This window comes from Loxodonta africana, chromosome 22 (genome assembly GCF_030014295.1).
Source record: "Loxodonta africana isolate mLoxAfr1 chromosome 22, mLoxAfr1.hap2, whole genome shotgun sequence".
In the NCBI taxonomy this organism is placed as follows: Eukaryota; Metazoa; Chordata; class Mammalia; order Proboscidea; family Elephantidae; genus Loxodonta; species Loxodonta africana.
Genome location: NC_087363.1, coordinates 72,020,132 through 72,040,868, shown reverse-complemented (window position 1 = coordinate 72,040,868; position 20,737 = coordinate 72,020,132). Strand labels below are relative to the sequence as shown.

General features: G+C 54.8%; 1 protein-coding gene across 1 annotated transcript; it reads left to right on the top strand.

Annotated features, from left to right (window-relative positions):
- The first annotated feature begins 9,293 nt into the window (after positions 1-9,293).
- On the top strand, positions 9,294-19,571 carry SHH (sonic hedgehog signaling molecule). The gene is made up of 3 exons (XM_064274240.1): positions 9,294-9,807; positions 15,515-15,776; positions 18,748-19,571. The coding sequence occupies exons 1-3, from the start codon at positions 9,499-9,501 to the stop codon at positions 19,569-19,571; spliced, it is 1,395 nt and encodes a 464-aa protein (XP_064130310.1). The 5' UTR covers positions 9,294-9,498.
- Positions 19,572-20,737: the final 1,166 nt, after the last annotated feature.

The following is a 20,737-nucleotide window of genomic DNA, read 5'->3' as shown; positions in this document are numbered from 1 at the left end:
AGTCTCCCAGTAAGCGCCCTCTCCTTTGTCTCCACTAGCGTTCCGCGGGGTTTTCTCTGTGCCCTGCCAAACTGGAGCCCATGAAGGCCCTGAGCTTTGAACAGTCTGCACTGACATCGCCACTCCTGGGGTTTTGTGTGCGCCCCAGAGAAGTGCCTTATACAACCTCCCTCTGGAATGCGGCCTTATGTCTCAGGCAGGAAATTCCTCCGCGTAGAAAAGGGGTCCTTCTCTGTGCAAACACCCCAGCCGCAGGCAGAGACGTGACAAGGCATGGACAATCCGCTCGGGTATTTTTTAGGTATTGTGGAAAATACAAACAAGGAGGCAGTTTGATTACTCAGGTTCTAGCAGCCATTGCTAGTGATGTGAAGTGCAGGCTTGTGCTCAGCACCCTCAGTTCCCCTTCTGTACCCTTGCCACTTCTTGGCACACCTACTCCCACCTTCTAGCCCGCTTCCCCATATCCCCTGCCTGGCCTCATCCTCCCTAAACCGATTTCTATAGGCCCCCTCACCAAAACAGCCCTGACTTCACATTTTGTATGTTAAAAGAGAATTGTGCTTAAACCCCTTTTCAGGAAAGCTCCAAGGAAGGCAAAGAAAGGAAATATTCTTTAGAGGGGTGGGGTGGGGGCAAGGTGGGAGAACAGCTCTCAATGCCCTTCAAAGTCCAGGAAGCCCCTTGGGGTGAGGCTGGCCGGGCCTCCTGTGCAGGAGCTGCCGAGCAGGTCCCAGTGTGCCTCGCACACACACACACACACGTCCCCATACTCAATGCCTAGCTGGCGCTATATAGAGCCAAAAGGCTCCTGGGAAACTAAGTGACCTCTGAAATGGAAGCTCCTAACCAGTGGGAGGCCAGTCCCTGGGTGGTGCAATGGTTAGCTCACTCAGGTGCTAACCAAAATGTTGGAGGCTCAAGTCACTCAGAGGTGCCTCAGGGGAAAGGCCTGGCAATCTCCTTCCAAAAAGTCAGCCATTGGAAGTCCTGTGGAGCACATTCCTACTCCGACACATGCCAGGTGGCCACGACTCAACGGTGGAGCACATTCCTGCTCCGACACATGCCAGGTGGCCACGACTGGACGGTGCGGCACATTCCTGCTCCGACACATGCCAGGTGGCCACGACTCGACGGTGGGGCACATTCCTGCTCCGACACATGCCAGGTGGCCACGACTCGACGGTGGGGCACATTCCTGCTCCGACACATGCCAGGTGGCCACGACTCGACGGTGGGGCACATTCCTGCTCCGACACATGCCAGGTGGCCACGACTCGACGGTGGGGCACATTCCTGCTCCGACACATGCCAGGTGGCCACGACTCGACGGTGGGGCACATTCCTGCTCCGACACATGCCAGGTGGCCACGACTCGACGGTGGGGCACATTCCTACGCCGACACATGCCAGGTGGCCATGATTCGACGGTGGAGCACATTCCTACTCTGACACATGCCAGGTGGCCACGACTCGATGGTGGAGCACATTCCTACTCTGACACATGCCAGGTGGCCATGACTCGACGGCACCTGGTTTTTAGTTTGGTTTTTTGCAACCAACGTGTGAAGAATTCAGATGGACACAGTATCTGGTGGGTAAGAAGAGGAATGGTGTTTGGGGTTTTTTCTAATGTTCACAGCAGGGGAGGCAGGGGAGAAAGCCTAATTCCCATTGTTCCCCACTGTAAAAAGAGACCATTGGATGAGCCCTTCATTCTTCTGAGATTAATTATAGAATTTAAGGGCTGAAAGGACTTTTGGTATCATTGACTTCAAATTCTCATTTTATAAATAAGGAAATAAAAGTTTTGAGCGGTTATGTGACTCACCCAAGAGCACGTAGCTACCTGAGAGAGAGCTGGGCCTATGGTTCTCCTTAGTCCGTAGATTTTACACTCCCCCACTTTGCCAAAGTACCATGGAAGGGAACATCCTCAGGTAATCACTGACCCTACACAGAAGCTCAAGTCTTTCTAGAAAATCCAGCCCCAAAGGAACTTGAGAACCTGTGTTCTACCTAATTATCTTACTCATCTAGTGTTGGTATAACAGAAATACCACAAGTGGGTGGCTTTAACAAAGAGAAGTTAATACTCTGACTGTCCAGTAGGCAAGAAGTTCGAATTCAGGGTGCTGGCTCCAGGGGAAGTCTTTCTCTCTCTGTCGGCTCTGGAGGAAGGTCCTTGTCATCAGTCTTCCCTTGGTCTGGGAGCATCTCAAGTCCAAAGAACGCGCTCTGCATCTTGGTCTGGGTGCACCTCAGGTTCAAAGCACGTGCTCTGCTCCCCACCCTGCTTTCTTGATGGTGTGAAGTCCCCACTCTGCTCACTTCCCTTCCCTTTTATCTCTTGTAACATAAAAGGTGGTGCAGGCCACACCCCAGGGAAACTCCCTTTACAGTGGATCAGGGATGCGACCTTAGTAAGGGTGTTACAATCCCACCCTAATCCTCTTTAACATAAAATTACAATCACAAAATGGAGGGCAACCACACAACACTAGGAATCACGGCCCAGCCAAATTGATACACACATTTCTGAGGGACATAACTCAGTCCTTGGCAGTGATGGAGATTCAAGGCAATGATGGGTGAGCTGCAACAGGCAAATTCACGACAGGGTCTGGGACCAGAGGGATGGTGTGGACATGGAAAAGGATATCTCCAGCTACACGCGAGGGAAGACTGGATCTAGATTACTCTGATTCTTTCAGGCAAACGTATGGCACAGACTGCCAACCTGCACCTGATTAACCTAGTTAATTTTGCTCCTGTAAAGAAATAGCCTTTATTTTTCTGCATGTCAGCATTGCATCCTCTTTTTTTTTTTTTTTTAAAGGAAATGTTTGAATGGAAGTTGCCCAGATAATGTAAGCATTCTGCTGGCTGCCAAGAAGGGTCTAGGCACCCCTCTTGAGGACTGGCAGAATGAGCCACAGAAACCAAGCTCACCCTGCAGAGGACAAAAGCAGGAAGCAGAGCAAAAATCAGCCTCCTAAGTCTTCACTTCCCAGAGAGGGCTCATTGCAAGACATGGAAAGCCGGGTATACCCTTCTCCCTAGTCCCAGAACAGCCTCCGGCCAGAGGCGAGCATCTGCAGAGACATCTCCGCATCTTACCCTGATGGCAGGCCACTTCCTGCTCCACAATCCGGCTCTGTAAGAAGCCATTCTTGTGGCATCCCCAGTGCCCCGGCTGTGTGCCTGCACTTCTCCAGGGCTACTCCAACCCTTCAGGCACTAGGTCACACATGCACACACACACCCGCATGTCCTCCCCGACCAATACCTGCTCTCAAGGAAGAATCTGAAACTCTCACACACCTGTCAGCCCTCCCTGTGGGGAGGGCTGTGGGCGTCTCTGTGCATGTATGGCCAGGGGGCAGAGGGCTCCAGAGGCCAAAGGGCATTCCAGTAGGACCAGTGAGTGTTCTGAGGATGGGACTCCACCCGGAGAGCTGGGATCCAGTCATGGCCACTATCATGCCCAACCCTTCCACCCATGAGCTGTTGGGGTTCCTCCCATCAGGGAAGGCAACAAAGCGGAAATTCTGATTTCAGCCTTCAGGAGGGAGACCTAGGCACTGTTTGTTCTTTTGTTTGTTGATTTGTTCAGTCAGTCGGTCGGTCGGTCGGTCGGTTCGTTGGTTTTTGAGCTTCTCAGGTGAGTCTAATGCACAACCAGGGTTTAGAACTATTGGTTTAATGTATGAACTTTCCCGCACCTGTATCTTAACAAGGTTCAAAGATTTAAAGAATAATGGTCTTCTGGTAGACTTTCATGGCAGCCTGTAGTATAGGGAAAGCATACAAGATTTAGGATTGAAGAACTAGGTTTGGGCTCCAATTCCACCACTTACTTATTGTTGTTCTTAACTGCTGTGGAGTCAGCCCCCAACTCATGGCGACCCACACACGATAGAACAAAACACTGCCTAGTTCTGTGCCATCCCCATGATTGGTTGCAGATCAGACCATTACGATCCACAGGGCTTTCACTGGCTGATTTTCAAAAGTAGATTACCAGGTTTTTCTTCCTAGTCCATCTTAGTCTAGAAGCGCCCACTGAAACCTGTTAGCATCATAGCAACACACAGTCCACAACTGACAGACTGGTGGTGGCGGCTGTACATGAGGTACATTGAATAGGAGTTGAACCCAGATCTTTGGCATGAAAAGCAAGAATTCTACCACTTCCCCCTGTGACTTACTTATGTGAATTCTCCATCTGCAAACTGGGTATAAGACTACCTACCCACACTGCTTCCCTTGCAGCTCATAAATGTAGCTGTGAGGTTCCTATGACAGAATGGATACAAAATCACTTTGAAACTGTAAGAAGCTATACATACCTCAGACATTATCTAGGAATAAGAACACCCATTACTTAAAATGAAGACTGAGTGATTCAGCAAAGTAGAGCAATGGTTTGAAGACAGCGAATCAGCACAAATTCACAAAGCAACATATCTCAGGCTGAATGTCCACATTACATGTATTTCTTGCCTGAGCATATCTACTTTTACAAAATACAGCTTTTGTTCCACTAGCTGGCTGTGAGTCTGCAAATGTCACCAAAAATTGCAATTCACTTTCCTCTTCTGTAATCCAGATATTAATACTCGCTCTGAGGAGCCCCGGTGGCACAGACAGTGAAGCACTCAGCTGCTAACCCAAAGGTTGGCAGTTCAAACCCACCCAGCAGCTCTGCAGGAGAGACTTGGTGATCTGCTTCCGTAAAAATTACAGCCAAGCAAACCCTATGGGGCAGTTCTACCCTGTCACATGGGGTCACTATGAGTCAGAATCGACTCAACAGCACCCAACAACAGCAATACCTGCTCCATTTGTCTACCATGTGTGGAGCAAATGAGACCCTGAGTGTGAAAGTTCTCAGGAACAGGCTGTTGCTACTGCCTGCCAGGAGGCTCCATGCCATGTGGAACAGAAGCGGGCTGAAAGTCCCACTCCAGAAAGTGCACGTCGCCTCCTCAGTGTCTCCAGCCCTGGTGCATAATGGGCGCTCAACAAGTGTTTGGTGAACAGAACTGGCGAGACCAATGCTTGCATCCATAGGGACCTCAGGATACCATCTGCACTCCCTCCTTCAGAGAAAGCGCCTCAGGAAGGCCCAGGTGGAGTGGGGCTTTGCCCAGGCTCCTGCCTCTCCTAGCAGTGCCCTCTCCTCCTCCGCACCACACTGCAGAGTAACGGTCCACAGCCAGCATCAAGCCCACACATGAAATGCCGCAGAGCGCAGCTCCTCACCCAGCCAGCAGCCAAGCTATCTTTGTCTAAAGTCTTGGCTGCTGCTTCCCCAGCTGCTCCTGCCGCCATGGCCGCAGGCCTGACCTCCGCTGCAATGAGACTGAGGACTCAGTGGTGGCAGACGAGTGGGTGGAGGACACCCAGCAGCTGCACCCGGCCCTTGCCTACTTCTAGGCTACAGTCACTGAATAGTGGCTGCCGTCCCTGGTCCTTCTGGGCCACAGAGAGCCTGGTGCTGTCCAGGACCTGGGGACTCAAGCCCTAAACCCAGAGAACATGCTCCCCCTCTCCTCCCTCCTCTCCCGGCAGGCTGAATTGGGGGATTAGGATAACAGTGCCAAAAAGCAGCATTCCTCCAAAATGCAGAGATTGTCATCACCAACAGAAATTCAATTTGACAAAATTAGAAAGAAATTGAAACTGGGTGACTGGCTGGAAAGATATTGAGTACAATCATAAGGAAAATAAATGAGAAAGGGGAGGGGAGGAGGGAAACTGGGAATGTCAGATTTGAGCCAGACCCCAGAGACTGGAAGTCCATGGAGAACTGGGAGCAACGTCACAGGGGCTTGGTTGAGGACAGGGGCTTAGTGAATACAGAAGTGGGGGGGGGGGGGAGGGTCTGCACTAAACCTGGAACCAGGTTCAAAGGAGGATGGAGAAACCGGCTAGCCCGCTTCCCGGGGCCTCCCAACCTGGTTCTGCACGAGATTCCCAAACACACCCAAACCAGAACCCGGCACTCCAGAAACTGAAGGCAGAGTGAGGAGGCCATCTAGCGGCTGGGGTCGAAATGGAGGGAAAGGTGCGGTTCCGAGGAAGGGCGCCTCCTGGGGGGCCGGAGCCTAAGACAGAGGCAGCCACCTGTCCTCACCGGCACGGCCGGGTGCAGGGCGAGGTGGACGGTGGAGGGACGGAGAGTGGGCCGGGCGGATGTGGAGGACCACCAGAAGGAGAAGAGCTCGGATCAGTCAGAGATGGGTACTGCGGGAGACCCGGGACGCCTGGCCGCGACAGGCACGGGCAGACGGCTGGGGTTTGGAACCGCTGCCCGGCAGAAGGAGGGGCCGAACTGTCTGGAGGGGGAAAGGCAAAGAGAGGGAGCCATCTGGTGTCTGGAGGTGGAAGACGAGCGAGTGTCTGGTGTCTGGGAAATGGGAAGTGGGCGAGATGAAAGGAAAGGGGAAGTGGGAGGGGGAGGGAGGCGCGGAGACCGCCGCGGCCCCGGGAAGCTCGGCCGGGCGCCCAGTAATGCAGACCCTGAGTGCCTAAGACAATGCACACGGACTGCGCGTGATTTTTGTCCCTATTCCCCCTCCCCGGGCAACCCGCCGCCGGGAGCAAGCCCTCCGGAAGAAGGCGTCAGTGGCGGATTTTACAGCGATTTGTCCATCACTCTTTGAATCGGGAGGATCCAAACGAGCCCCTGAGACGGCGGCCGCTGACAGGCTCTCCGGGGTCTCCAGGGCCGGATGGAGATGGCGAGGAGGGAGGTGGCCTCGGCGCCGGCCCTCCCGGGGAGCCTCCGCCGGAGCCCGAGCGCAGTGCGCGCCGCGTCCCCTTCCTGGTCTCTGCGAAGAGGGAGGGACCGCGCCGCCGGAGTCACGCTCGGCTCTTTCCTGATCCGGGAGAGCCCGGCCGGGCCCCCAGGTCACACCGCCCACCGCGCCCCGCAGCCTGGACTCTCCAGCTCGGCTTTGGCTTTCATAACCCAAGTCCCACACCCGGCACGCTGGGGGCGTTAGACTTTTCCACGTGCGTTTACTGCCTGCACCGGACGCGCACCTCCCCAGCGTGTCTGCGCCGCAGGAGCCCTGCTGGCTGCTGGGTACACGCGCGGCCCGCAGCCCCAGAGTCTCTGGCCTCAACCCCCAGCTTCGCCGCCCGGGCGCTCCCGCCCTGTGCGGGCACCTAGGTCTTTAGGGGAGAGCGCGAAGAGCGAAAAAGAGAAGGGAAAGGAAAGGCACTGGGGCTGAAGGAGGTGCCAAGGCGGGGGAGGGTGATGAAAAGGTTTGCAAGTATCCCACACTGTCGGGATCGCTTCTTAAACCGCGGCACTATTTAGTGATATTACATCAACACGTGCTACCCGAGGTAACCACATCAAACAAGCCTACCTTCTTTGGTATACAGCGTTATATCTTTTTTTGTATCAGTTTTTTCCTGGGACACAATATACAGAGAGAGGCGCGCACACACACACACACACACACACACACACACCCTGGACAATAAATTAAGCCCCGGGTTTATCAACAGAGTTGAATTGTCTCCGGCTAATTGGAGAACTCTTCGTTCCTGCCTGAGTCTTTCTGGATAGAACTGGGTGCTGCCTTCCCACCTTGCCCAGAGGTCAGCGCTCTTCTTAGGCTCGGTATTTTGGTTCTTCAAAAATCACAGAATAGAAAAGAGAGAGAGATGCGGGGGGGGGGGGGAGGGGGGAGGGACTTGTCAACCTTTGTAGAGGAGCACGAATGGGTGGAGTGCAGCTAGATGTCGCTTAAGATGACCCCCTCAAAAAAAAAAAAAAAGATTTGGGCATAGGAACATTAATGGACTGCTAGCAACTTCCCATTGTTTTGCTGGGTGAACCTTCAGACCGTTCTCACACCATTGCGTGGTTTGGGGTCAAGGCAGAATACTGAACTGCAGAGGCCAACATTCACAGTATCTGATTATTTGTCAGGGTCAGTATTTCTAGTCCACACGAATAACACTCCCTTGCCTCACTCCAGAGGTATTCTTGCTTATGCGTGGAATGGAGGGAGGTTGAGATGGGGGTAGGTTCTGCAAAAAGAGGGAGTGTCAGGTTTTATTTTTCTGGTTTAGTTAGAAAGTTGTGGGTGTGTGAGTGTGTGTTTTCTGGAAGGACTGCAGGGACTGGGGGTCTCATATTGCTGTTCTCTGGACACTAGGATACCCCTATTTGACCAGAGCCGGAGCTCCTCCAGCCACCTGCACCCCTCTGGGCAGCAGAGCCCATGATGTGGCCAGCTCCATTTAGCGCCAGCACCAGACGCCATAGCAAGGAGCCTTAACTTTACACTTCACTCATCCCTTGGCCCTGCACTTTGCTCCTATTGATCTGTGGGGGTGGTGTTTGCAAAGCCTTGCCCACTCACTGCTGCCCTCCAGGCACAATGAGCCTCCGCCCACAGCACACACAAGCACAGGCTCCCTTCCCAGAGCTGGGGGTGTCCAGCACCTGAGACCCACTTTGCCCCTGGACCTTGACAGTCCATCAGCTCACTCTGTACCTGCCCTTAACACACCTCCATCCTATCTTCAGAGGTTTCAGAAACCATGCATTGATACAAACAATAAAGTGGCAGTATTTTAAAGTTTTTCTAAGGCATGTGAAGCACTTCAACTCACATTACTAAGTTGTGGTCACTCATAATTATCCTTCTTCCAAAGATGCTGAGCATTCAGGCAGAGGAGGCTCAGATGGGAGACCCGGCCTGAATGCTAAAATCCCTAACAATTTTAAATAAGAGCTGGCAAGCTTTGCCCCTGAAACATTTGAGGAGATATTTGTTTGATGATCAAAGCTTTGGGGGGGTCTGTGCTGTCCTTTAAAAACTTAAGTTGGTTTTAACTGAAGCACCTACCATTCCCAAGAAAGTAAAGGGGGAAACACGGATACACACAAAGCAGGGTGTAATTGATGTTATCCTGAGAAATGTGCCTCGCCCTCCCTCCCACCTTTGTTTTAGTAAAGATTTTTTTTTTTTTTTACTCGAAGCCTTCAGGTGAAAATAAAGCAGCAGCAGCAACAGAAAAAAAAAATTGTAGCCTTTTTGAGGGTTAAACATCAGAAGACAAGCTTGTGTTGCCTTGGCCAATCAGATACGCCCCTGCCAGCTATAATATAGTACTAAAGGCAGCCTCTCTCACAAGCGTCTCTAGGCTTGCTACCATTTAAAATCAGACTCTTTTTGTCTTTTGATTGCTGTCTCGCGACCCATCTCCGATGTGTTCCGTTATCAGAGACCGGCAGCCTGCCATTCCAGCACCTGTCTGGCTGGGGATCGGTGGAGAGTCCCACGCAGCGGCGGCGGGCAAGGTTATATAGGAAGAGAAAGAGAGCGAGGGAGAGAGCAAGGCAGCAAGCGAGCCGGAGCGAGAAAGGGAGAGCGCAAGAGAGAGCGAACACGCACACGCGCGCACACACACACGCTCACACACACAGACACACACGGGAGAGCTTGGAAGTAATTGGGCTCCATGGACGAGATGCTGCTGCTGGCGAGATGTCTGGTGGTGGTCCTGGTCTCCACGCTCTTGATGTGCTCAGGGCTGGCGTGCGGACCCGGCAGGGGATTTGGGAAGAGGAGACACCCCAAAAAGCTGACCCCTTTAGCCTACAAACAGTTTATCCCCAATGTGGCCGAGAAGACCCTAGGGGCCAGTGGAAGATACGAAGGGAAGATCTCGAGAAACTCCGAGCGATTTAAGGAACTCACCCCCAATTACAACCCTGACATCATATTTAAGGATGAAGAAAACACCGGAGCGGACCGGCTGATGACTCAGGTAGAAACCCAGCTCTGGGGCGTGGAATGTGTTCCTTTAAAGCGAGCTACGTGGAACGAAGCCGTTCTAGACTTGGTTTCTTTGCTTTTTAAGCAGATTTAAAGGCGATTTCACTCTGTCCTTCCCCACCCTCCTACCTACCTGCCACCCCTTCCTCTTCCTGGAGGAATGGAGGTTATGGGTCCAGAAGTTTAGGGTATGGGCGGGGGTGAGAATGGCTGGGTATGTGATCCCATTTATGGCCCTGATTTCATCTCTGTCTTACTAGGATGGCTCTCCCCACCCTGGCTGTGCTCTGGCTTGTAACTTGGAGAGACCTTCACTTTCCGGGCGTCTGCCTTTTCCAAGTCTGTGGCTTTACTGGAGAGTCAGGAGTGGAGATGCAGAGGGGGGGTGGGAATCCCCCCCATAAACATAAAGTGGCCTCAGGTCACTGCTACAAATGTAGGCTCGAAGCGTTAGATCTCCAAGCTCATACTTTCCCCCCTCTTCTGTGTTTTTTCTTCCCATGACTACCCCCACCCGACCACCCCCCACCAAAGAATCTTCCATTGGAAAAGCCAGGAAGGCGGTTCTGACAAAAGGCAGTGGCTTCGGAGGCGGCTCTAGCTGTCCATGACTGTGTCACATAGCTTGCCTTGCGATTCCATCGAGTGTGATTGTGCCCATCGGAGTGTGAATATATTGATATTTCTTTAAGGATGCTCTTTCATTCTCCTAAGCCCGAGGTACCTTAGGGGAGGGACTTGGAACTTACTGGCATTGCATCACTTCAGTTTTCAATCAGCTTGCATAGAAATTACGAGGGAATAAATATTAATGGGAAAGGGGAGGAAAGGAAAACCAAAGCAAAATATTAATCCTTTCCCCTCGCCCATCTCCTTTGAGACATCTGGGCTAAAAAGCTACCTGCCAATTCCAGACTTTCTGAAACTCCATGCATATGTAACTGAAGCTAGAAATGGGTTTCCTCGCAAATATAGGTCAGCATCATTTTTATTGCCCTATTAAAATATTCAAATCCTACCTTTAGGGCTAGAAGCGCACAGGCTGACGGAGCGGCGCTGGCGGGGCGCAAGTGTGGCGGGAGGGGGGGAGGAGAGGCGGGGGGAGGCAGAGAGGAGCTACCTCGTAGCTCTTCTGCTTCCAACCCCATTCCTGGGCTTGTTGGGGGTGCGGAGAAAGGGAAGGGCCAGCTGGGGAACCAGCTCTAGCTGCCCGGTGGGGGCGAAGTGGGAGTGGAGGAGAGGATTCTCATTCCTCGGTCTCCCTCATCTGCTCCCGACCACCTTAAATCGGGCCCAAGAGTGTGGCCGCGCGCTTGTGCCCCACAGAAGCCACGATTAACTCTGCGTGGCCCCAAGGGGGCCGGGGGCGTGTGGCCGGCTGGAGGAAGTTCTCTGGCTCTCCGGGCCTCGCCGCCCCCTGGTCCCCTTCGCCCCCCGCGAGGAGCCTTCCCGGGGGTCTTTCCGCACTCAGGGGAGGGGAGAAGAGAGAAGCGGCGGGGCGGAGACACCGGAGGGTCCCGAGTCGGGCCGGTCAGCATCTGCCTTTGTGGGTGCAAGGGACCCCCACCGAGTCCCGCGCCCCCTGCTCCGAGCTCTGGGTCCTCAGCGCCCTTCTGGGAAGCTGTAGGCCCAAGAAGCCGAGCCCCAAGTCAGACGCATTTTCAGCTCCACTTACTCCTCGGTTATCGATCTCAGAGGCTAGGGTTTCAGTTTGTGCGGCGGAGCTGGGCTCGGGCCGTCGCCGCCGCCGCCGCCGCGCAGTCCCTGCCCTGCACGCGCACACGCAGGAATCAGCTCCAGAACCGCGAGCGTGGGGCTCATCCTAATGGGGCGCTAATCACCCTCATTAACCCGGCGGCGGCGGCGGGGGTGGGGCGCGTGCGGGGAGGAGGCAGGGGTGTGGTGACGGCGCGGCCGGGCCTCCCGGGTCTCCGAGCCCCCTGGGCGCCGCAAGGAGCCCTCCATCCCGCTCCGCGCCTCCCGCCCGCCCTGCCCGGGAACACGGGGCCGCGCCCGCCCCACGCCGCGCCTCTCGCGCCGCCGCATTCGCTAGCAGCATTTGAACTTCTGACCTTCTGTCAACTTCCCTCAGACGAACGAAACGAAAACAAATACTTTTTTTTCCTTCAGCAGTGGCCATTCCCGTTCCTAACACAAAAGGAGGGGGGAAGGGTGGCCAAAGTGGGGGTGGGGTGGGGTAGGGTGGGGTGGGGGGGAGAGCCAGGCCAGGGTTACAGCACTGACCCCCCCAGGTACCCTAAAAACGTGGATGGTTGGGGGTGGCGGCTGGGATGTGCCCCCTGGTTGTCCCTCCTCTGGCATTTCCCTCTTCTGCAGATTCTAGGAGTTAAAGGGGGGCGGGGACAGGAATGGGGTGAGAGAGGCAGACGTCTTGGGTCTTGTAAGGGCAGGGAACGTGTGGGCTTCAGAGGCAGGAAAGTGCCTCTCAGGCCGCGCGAAGGTCTGGAGCTTCTCGGGGAACTTGCTTGCCTGCTGGGCTCCTCACTTTTACAGAAACGCCTGGACTCTGCTCTCAGGTGTGCGTCTTGAGGGTCTCCTCCTCCGTCTAGTCTCTCTCCTTGTCTCTGGGTGTGTCTCTAGGTCTCTCTAGGTGACCGTTGCCCAAGTCCCTCAACCATGGCGAGATCTTCCCCAGTGGAACTTTCAGAGCAGTTCTGGAACGCATGAGCTCCTGGTTAATATTAACCCGAGAGAGGGGAACGCAGACAGACCACTCTCCCGGCGCAGGCCCCGGGTGCCAGCTCGCGGGGCGCGGGTGGGAAGGGGCGCTGCGAGGGGTAGGAGGCCCACCGGGGGCGGGTCTGGAGGCTGAAGTCGGGGGCTTAGCCTGAAACGACGCGTTACTTGCATTTCCTGCCTGCTCTGCAGCCGCCGGCCAAGGCAAAGGAGCCAGTGTGTGAGCTTGGGGAGGGTTTTCCGCTTTCATGGATGGGGGTTCTCTGTGCTCTGGAGGGGTACAGAGAGACGGTGTTGCCGAGCTGGATGTCTTTTTGAGGTGGAGGCCCCTCCCACGCCTAGGCACCGGGGGAAGCCCGCCCGGCTGCTCGTAGCGACTGATACTGCCGAGCGCCTCCTCGGCGCGCTCGTTTGTGTAGAGATTAGGGAGTGTGGCGGGGAGCTGAGGCGTGTGGAACAACTTTGCCTCTGCGGACACAAAGCCCGCGCCGAGGCGGCCCCGCTGGGCTTCACGGTGACTGCACAGAATCGGGCTGATTCGCGGCACATGACCCAGTGAATGAACAACCGGTCCTGGCTGCACGGCCTTTGCCTCCGACAAGCTAGCGGGCTGGAGCCAGGAGCGTCCTGCAGCCGCCAGCCGAGGCCCGCCCGGCCCTGGGGCCGGCCAGAATTCTGCCGGGATGTCAGCTGCCGACGAGGGAGCTGGGCTCCGGGACACATTCAGGCCGGCCCCTCGGCCTCGGACGGTCCCCAGCGCCGCCACCTCCACTCACCGGGCCTGGCTCGGCCAGGGGCTCCTCGCGTGGGTTCCTCCATGTCTTTTCCAAGTGGCGCATCTCAAGGGGCCTGTGAGGTGGGATTGAAGCCTCCCCGCCCCACCGTCTCCCTGCCCAGTTACCGGGTGGAACGCCGTTTAAGGCGTCATCTCCCCCCAAAGAAGGGAGCAGAAGGGAGGCTCGGGGTGTTTGTGTGCATGTCGGTGTGTGTGCGCCTGCGCGCACCCCGGCTTCATATCCAGGCTCTAAAACTGACCCTGGTCTGATTGATTTTCATGTAAAATGCGTTCAGTCCTCAAGATGACCTCACTCAAATTCTCCCCTTCTGCCTTTTTTTTTTTTTTTTTTAAGAACTAAAAGAACCAGCAGGCCCCAAATCCTGCAAGCGTTGACCTCTTACTAGGACGGCCCCAACCCTCTACCCCCTACCCATTTGTTGTATGTTTAACTCTACAACCATGTTACTGCTTGCTTTTTTATTGCTGCCAAGTACACAGAACTTTTCCTGTTGAACAATCTGTGACATACCCTTTAAAAGTGGACAGCAGTCCTTTTAACAAATCCCCCCTCCCTTAGCAAAAGAGTTCCGATACACTGCTACTATTAGGGTCCTTAACAGAGGTTATTTTTCCATCAGGGAAACCAAGAGGTGTCTTAAGGAATCATCTTTTCTGTTCTTGAGGAGATGTGGGAGGTCAGTCCTACACTTTACAGAAGTCAACTTGAATGTCTCTCTCCAGCCTCTGCTTCTGTCTACCTGGCATAGGGGTGCCTCATTATTGTTTTAAACCCCCCTTTTTAGAATCCCCTACCAGCAGCCAGCAGCAGTCAACTCCAGTGAGTTTAGTACTACACACACACACACAATTTAACTAGACTTAGCACATCCTTATTTGATTCTAATCCATAAACCAGAGGATTATGGGGAAAAATACCACAACCCCAAGTCCCATTTTACCTTAGTTTTTATCAAACCTAGTCAATGTTTCTTTACTCCTGCATGTGACTTCCTTTCCTCTGTGTGTGTGTGTGTGTGTGTGTGTGTGTATAGGGTGGGGGAGGGCAGAAAGGCTGTTTTGAGGAAGACTCCCCCAGGTAAGGGGCTGGTGAGGCTTCAGGCCTTTCTGTGCCCTGGTCTTTCTTTCTGGTGGGGATGTTTTCCTCGCCTGCTCCCCATCCCCCACCCTCTCACACACAAAGTCCCTGGCTCGGTCCACACACTCACACACCCACCCCCTCCCTTCGCCTCTTAAGTTTGCTCTTCAAACTTGCAGGACACCATTCTACACTGGGGCCAAGAAGACAAGAGGGGAGGAAGGGAACAGGTTAAAGAAAACAAGAAACACAATCAGACCACAGAAAACCCAGGCAGAAAAGAGTTCTACAGAGAAAAAAGAATGTGGTTGTCCAGATAAAGAATGTTTGTCATCCAGGCCCTGGCCCGTATTGAAAATTATAACTCACCTGGCTGCTTTTCACTCTGGCCTTCTCCCACCCCTCCAGCTTTGCTATCAGCTTCCCACCTCCCTATCTTACCTTTGGCTTAGTTTTCACCTCAGATAGTCATGGGGGCAGAAGGGACCAGAGGGTCCAGAGATAACACCAGGCTTTTCATTCCTTAAGAAGTGTACAGTGTATTTTCCTTTATTCCGGCAACGTTGCACCCTAGGCCTCTCTCTGGCCTCCTTGTGAACTTCTGATTGAGGGTCCCGGTGAGGGCTTTAGCCCAGCAGCAAGGTGGAGCTTGCACAGGTGTGGAGAAATGTGTGCAGAGAAAGGGGGCTGGCAAAGCGGAAGGCACCTGGGGGAGTGGGGGCACCCCTGAAGGCACCTGGGGGGCTCCTGGGGCCATTGTCAAAATAGTTTTCTTTTTTCCAAAGAAACTTCATCTGCTTCTCAGGCCACAGGATGAGTATTAGCTATTTCTGGATCTGGAGACAGGCCCTCAGCCCATTCCCAAGAGAACCTGCTCCTCCAGGCAGCTCCCGCCCCACCTTCTCCGCCCCGTGCCTTCATTCCGAGCCGGCTGGGCCCCATTCCCGGGCCTGTCTCCCACTTCTCTGCACACCCCTTGCCTGGCCTAGGCGACTGGCAGCTTTGCTACAGGCGGGGCGGGGGTTCCCCAACGGCTAGGGAGGGCGGAGGGCAAGACCCAGGACCCCAGCTCAGGCGGCTGACGCTAACGCATCCCTGCCCGGATCTTCGCTCCCCTTCTCTCCACAGAGGTGTAAGGACAAACTGAACGCCTTAGCCATCTCGGTTATGAACCAGTGGCCAGGAGTGAAGCTGCGCGTGACCGAGGGCTGGGACGAGGACGGTCATCACTCGGAGGAGTCGCTGCACTACGAGGGCCGCGCGGTGGACATCACCACGTCGGACCGCGACCGCAGCAAGTACGGCATGCTGGCCCGCCTGGCCGTAGAGGCCGGCTTCGACTGGGTCTACTACGAGTCCAAGGCGCACATCCACTGCTCGGTGAAAGCAGGTAGAGCGGCGGCGGAAGTCGCCTTTCTGCATATTCCCCCTCCCCCTACCGACCACGCCCCCCCCCCCGCGTCTGGCCCTCAGGACTGTCAGCTGTGGGCCCCCCGACGGCAGAGATCCCAGGGAAAAAGGCTAATAGTGGTGTATATATGTGGGAGGGGGGAGGCCTCAGGGACAGGGAGGCAGAGGAATTGGGGTGATGCCTAGAGTGTTTCTGTTGTGAGATCATACCCCTGAGGGGCCCCCCTAAGCCAAGAATTGCCCCCCATCTTTGGGGATTACTCGGAGGCCGAGATTCTCGACGCCCCGATGCAGAGGGGATTTGGCTTTCTTAGCCCCACCCCACCGGTTTCCAGAGCCCTCCCTGCAGATGACGGAGACTGGGAAGAAAGAGTGGCTTGGAGGGGGAGGAAAGGGAGACTAGGACGTGGCTGGGAGAGAGCCCAGCTCTGCAGCCTTGCCGGTTTCCTGAGGTCTGGCCTAGATCCTTCCTCTCTTTTTAGGGTTTAAGACCCAACACCTCCCAATCATTCAAGTGTCTGTCCAGGGCCTAAGCCCCGCGTCCTCACTGGTCCCTGCAGGGCGCCTGTGGATTATAAACTAACTTAACTCACTCGCTAAGCCTTTTGGGAGGGCCCTGGTGGGAGGTAATAAGCCCTGGAGTTACTACTTCTAACATCTGGAGGGTCGCAAGCCCAGAAGCATCGGTTGCTGTTAAGAGCCCAGCTGGGATGCCCTGCACTGTGAGGGCCCGGAAAGCCGAGTGCAGCTCCCAGCCTGCAGCTGGATGACCCCAGCTCCAGTACGTTGTGTCATGTTGATTTCCCTGGGCTTGCAACGCCACATGCTGTCGCTAGCGAGGAATAGCTAAGAAAGAAAGACATTACACACGCGCGAATACGTCAACTTGGAGACTGTAAGGATCTCTCCGCCTCCCAGCACAAGTTGGTGCATTTAGCAAAATAGTTAACAGTGCATTTCAGAGGAACCGTTTCTCCTCGTACCCCCTTATCCCCAGCGTTGCCTGTGTGTGTCTCCTAAACTGCATTGAAGCAGCACATTTTAATAGAGAAACACTTTCAAGGTGTCAAGACACACTTTGTAGGTAAAGGAAATAAATACATAATGGCCTCTCGCAACAACAGAGGGATAGGATGGTGGAGAAGGGCTGAATTTCCAGCAGAGGGGAAGACTCTAGGCTCCCAGGAGGAGGGGAAGGCGGCCCACTATCCTGCCCTTTGCAGTGGGAACCTTCTGCTGGCCGTTACTTTCCACCGGCTTTGGGGAGGGGGGAGGTATTGGAGGCGGCAGGGGCCCGGGTGCCCCTTCCTCGGGTCCAGCGGAGGCTGGGGTCCACGGCTTCCCTACGCAGGTGCCCGCCCTCCGCCGCGCTGCTCTCGGCCTCCTCCAGGCCACCCCTGTCCTCGGGGTCCCTCTGGCGGGGAGTGCCCAGCGGCCTCCTCCCAAATGAGCAGCGGTAATCCCGCCCCGAGCGAGGCTCTCTCCCGGGGAGAAAAGAATTCCGAGGGTCCGGAGAGCCGCTCATTAGAATTCCGCGCACAGGGGGCTCGGGGGCACGGTGTAGCGTGTGTCAAGCAGGGTCGTGCGACTCGACGACGCGAGCTCGCTGGCGGCCCGGGTCGCATTCCGGGAGCTAAAGCAGGGCTCGAACGGCCAGCCAGGCGCTTCATGACGGAGAAAATGATGAGAAGATTAAAAATCTCTGTAATTCCGGCAGGAAGATTCTTACTCGCGATCTCTATTTGCAAAAAGTATGAACCCGGAGATTGGAATGCAAAGAAGACTTGGACTTTCCTCACCCCCTCCCCGGCCCCCTCCGCTCCGCCCCAGGCTCCAGTTATTGTCCTCGGGACAGCGAGCCACAGAGAGCGACGGAGGGATCGAGAAAGCGGGGTAGTCAAGGGGCCTTGAGAACCCGGCTGCTTCCAGCGCTCCGAGCAGGCTCCGCCATTTAAAATTCAAATACACATCTTGAGTGCCTTGGAAGAGAGGCCGTGCTGTGCAAATAGTGCCTGTGAGGGCCGGGGGTTCTGGAGAGCATGTGTGTGAATTGGCACTTGGGGGGGGGGGTTGCACCTGAGCAAATAGGGACGGGGGCGGTGAGAGTTGGAGAGAGTGAGACGAGGAAGGGGAGGGAGGGGAAGAGATGGAAGTGTCCTCTCTTCCAAGAGTGCCTCCCATTTATTCCAGAAATGACAATCACAATGCTGAGCCTATTATTGGATTTTAATGAGAAAATCTACACAAGCCCGGACTTTCACACCTCGGCCAGTTCCCTGGAATGTTTGTCCAGTTGCTACAACTACTCCAGCGATTTCTCACTGCCCGTCCTGCCCCGCACGCAGGCAAAAACCCAGGCCCCCGCCGCTCGCTCCGAGCCAGCGGGCGAGACGCCCCGGCCCGCCGCCCCCGGGCGGAGCGCTCGAGGCGGCCCTGTGGCGCGCGCGGAGGCGCCTAAACCTGCTGCTGGGGCGGGAGGGACCGAGGGGGCCCCAGGCGCCCCGGGCTAACTGAAGGAGCCTTCCTGAGGAATTTAAGTGGATGGCAAACACCCTTCTGAATTCGTGGCGAGGCTAGGGGTGTGTGCGGGGCGGGGGGAGGTTGTTGAGCTGGCGGGGGGGGGGGGCCCTGGAAGGAGCCGGAAGGGAGGCTGAGCGTAACCGACCTCCTGGGGTGACGCCAACCCAACTATTATTACCTCCGGGTATTGCTAAGAGTCACGAAGGGATTTGCTTACATCTGAATTTGGGATCCTGCTGGCGAGATGGGGAGGGAGGGCGGCTCCAGGTCTACGCCGGTTCTCCCTGACCCTCTGCCCGGCGCCGCGCGTCTCCCGGCCTGACCGCGCCTGGTACCAAGTGCGCCCCCTCTTTCTCCTCGTCCCCCAACACGTGCCGTCCTCTCGCAACTCACACCCTGTCCCTTCTTCTCTCCCATCCTCTCTCCTGCAGAGAACTCAGTGGCTGCCAAATCGGGCGGCTGCTTCCCAGGGTCTGCCACTGTGCACCTGGAGCAGGGCGGCACCAAGCTGGTGAAGGACCTGAGCCCTGGGGACCGGGTGCTGGCGGCCGATGACCAGGGCCGGCTGCTCTACAGCGACTTCCTCACCTTCCTGGACCGTGAGGACGGCGCCAAGAAGGTCTTCTACGTGATCGAGACCCGGAATCCGCGGGAGCGCCTACTGCTGACAGCCGCGCACTTGGTCTTCGTCGCGCCGCACAACGACTCGGCAGCCGCCGAGGAGCCCGAGCCGCCGTCGGGCCCCGGGGTCGGGCTGAGGCCGCAGCCGGGGGGCGCGGCGGGGCACCGAGCGCTCTTCGCCAGCCGCGTGCAGCCCGGCCAGCGCGTGTACGTGGTGGCGGAGCGCGACGGGGACCGCAGGCTGCTGCCCGCCGCCGTCCACAGCGTGACGCTGCGCGAGGAGGCCACGGGCGCCTACGCGCCGCTCACGGCCCAGGGCACCATCCTCATCAACCGGGTGCTGGCCTCGTGCTACGCCGTCATCGAGGAGCACAGCTGGGCGCACTGGGCCTTCGCGCCCTTCCGCCTGGCGCACGCGCTCCTGGCGGCGCTCGCGCCCGCGCGCACGGACCGCGGCGGGGACGGCGGGGGCGGCCGGCTCCCCACGCCCGCGCCAGATGCGGCCGCCGCGCCAGATGCCGCCGCCGCCGCCGCGGGCATCCACTGGTACTCGCAGCTGCTCTACCAAATAGGCACCTGGCTGTTGGACAGTGAGGCCCTGCACCCCCTCGGCATGGCGGTCAAGTCCAGCTGAAATCCAGGGGCGCTGGGAGGGGGCGGGCCGGGGAGGGCGGGACAGGGCGCGGGGGGAGCAACGACGAGGTCAAACAAAAGGCGTTACTAGCGCACGGAATGAGACTGCTAATTATAATAATAATAATTCATAATAAAGTAGGACAGTCCAAAGTAGACTATAAGGAAACAAAGACCCTGGGAAGATTTGTTGTTGTGTTTATTTTTTTTTTAATTTTTTGTGACTGTTTTATTTTGGTTATTTTTTCCTCCTCTCCTGGCTATTTATTTGTTTGGTATGAATAGATGTTTTAAATAATATGAACCGGACCTTCAAGAGCCTTAAATTGTTTGTTTGTTGGATAATTTATTATTACCATGTGAACTGTATTCACAGGGGCAGAGATTATTTTCTGAGGCTAAGCAATCTGCTCAGAGTCTATTTTTCTACAAGTCCCTCGTCCTGACTTTCAGAGAGCAAAATCGTGTACTTTCATTCCTCCTTTGCAACGCTCCTGCTTCTCAGCACGTGTAATCTAAAACATGCTTCATGGGGGTCCACAAAGTATATTTTTATACACAGAATTGTAAATTAGATTTTTTGAGAGATCAATACTTAACTGAATTACATTTCATTTTTTGAAATAGTGTAAAATATGAAGATATATTATTTTAATTTAACTAGTTTCCAATGTAACGGCCATCTCCTGTATTGTCTTCATGGTTTGATATTTGCTTTGTAAACACCATTATGGCCACATTCTTGGAAGTCAAGACTGTTACACATTCTCTCTTTTTTTCCTTTTGGACAAACTGGAAAAACTTTGTTATTTTTAACTTCAAAGAATTTATTAGAAAATAATATTTTTTAAAAGCGCACATAGTGGTGAGTCTGCAAGGGTGGAGCCTGTAGTTTGTACAGAGAAAAACAAAGGATGTTTTTGCATTAATAAATTGAGAAATAACTGCTGTAAATTTACTAAAATGTATTTTTGAATATTTTGTAATAGTTTTAATAGTTTTATAGAAATAAAAAGTGCCATGCACAGACTGGTTAGTATATAAAAACTAAGAATTCCTGTTGCAGCCCCCTTTTTTTTTTTTTTCTTTATTTGGCTTCTTTGGGAAACCCATGCTAACAAGAGTTCCCAATATTATATTTAGATGTGTTGCTTATACTGTGAATTC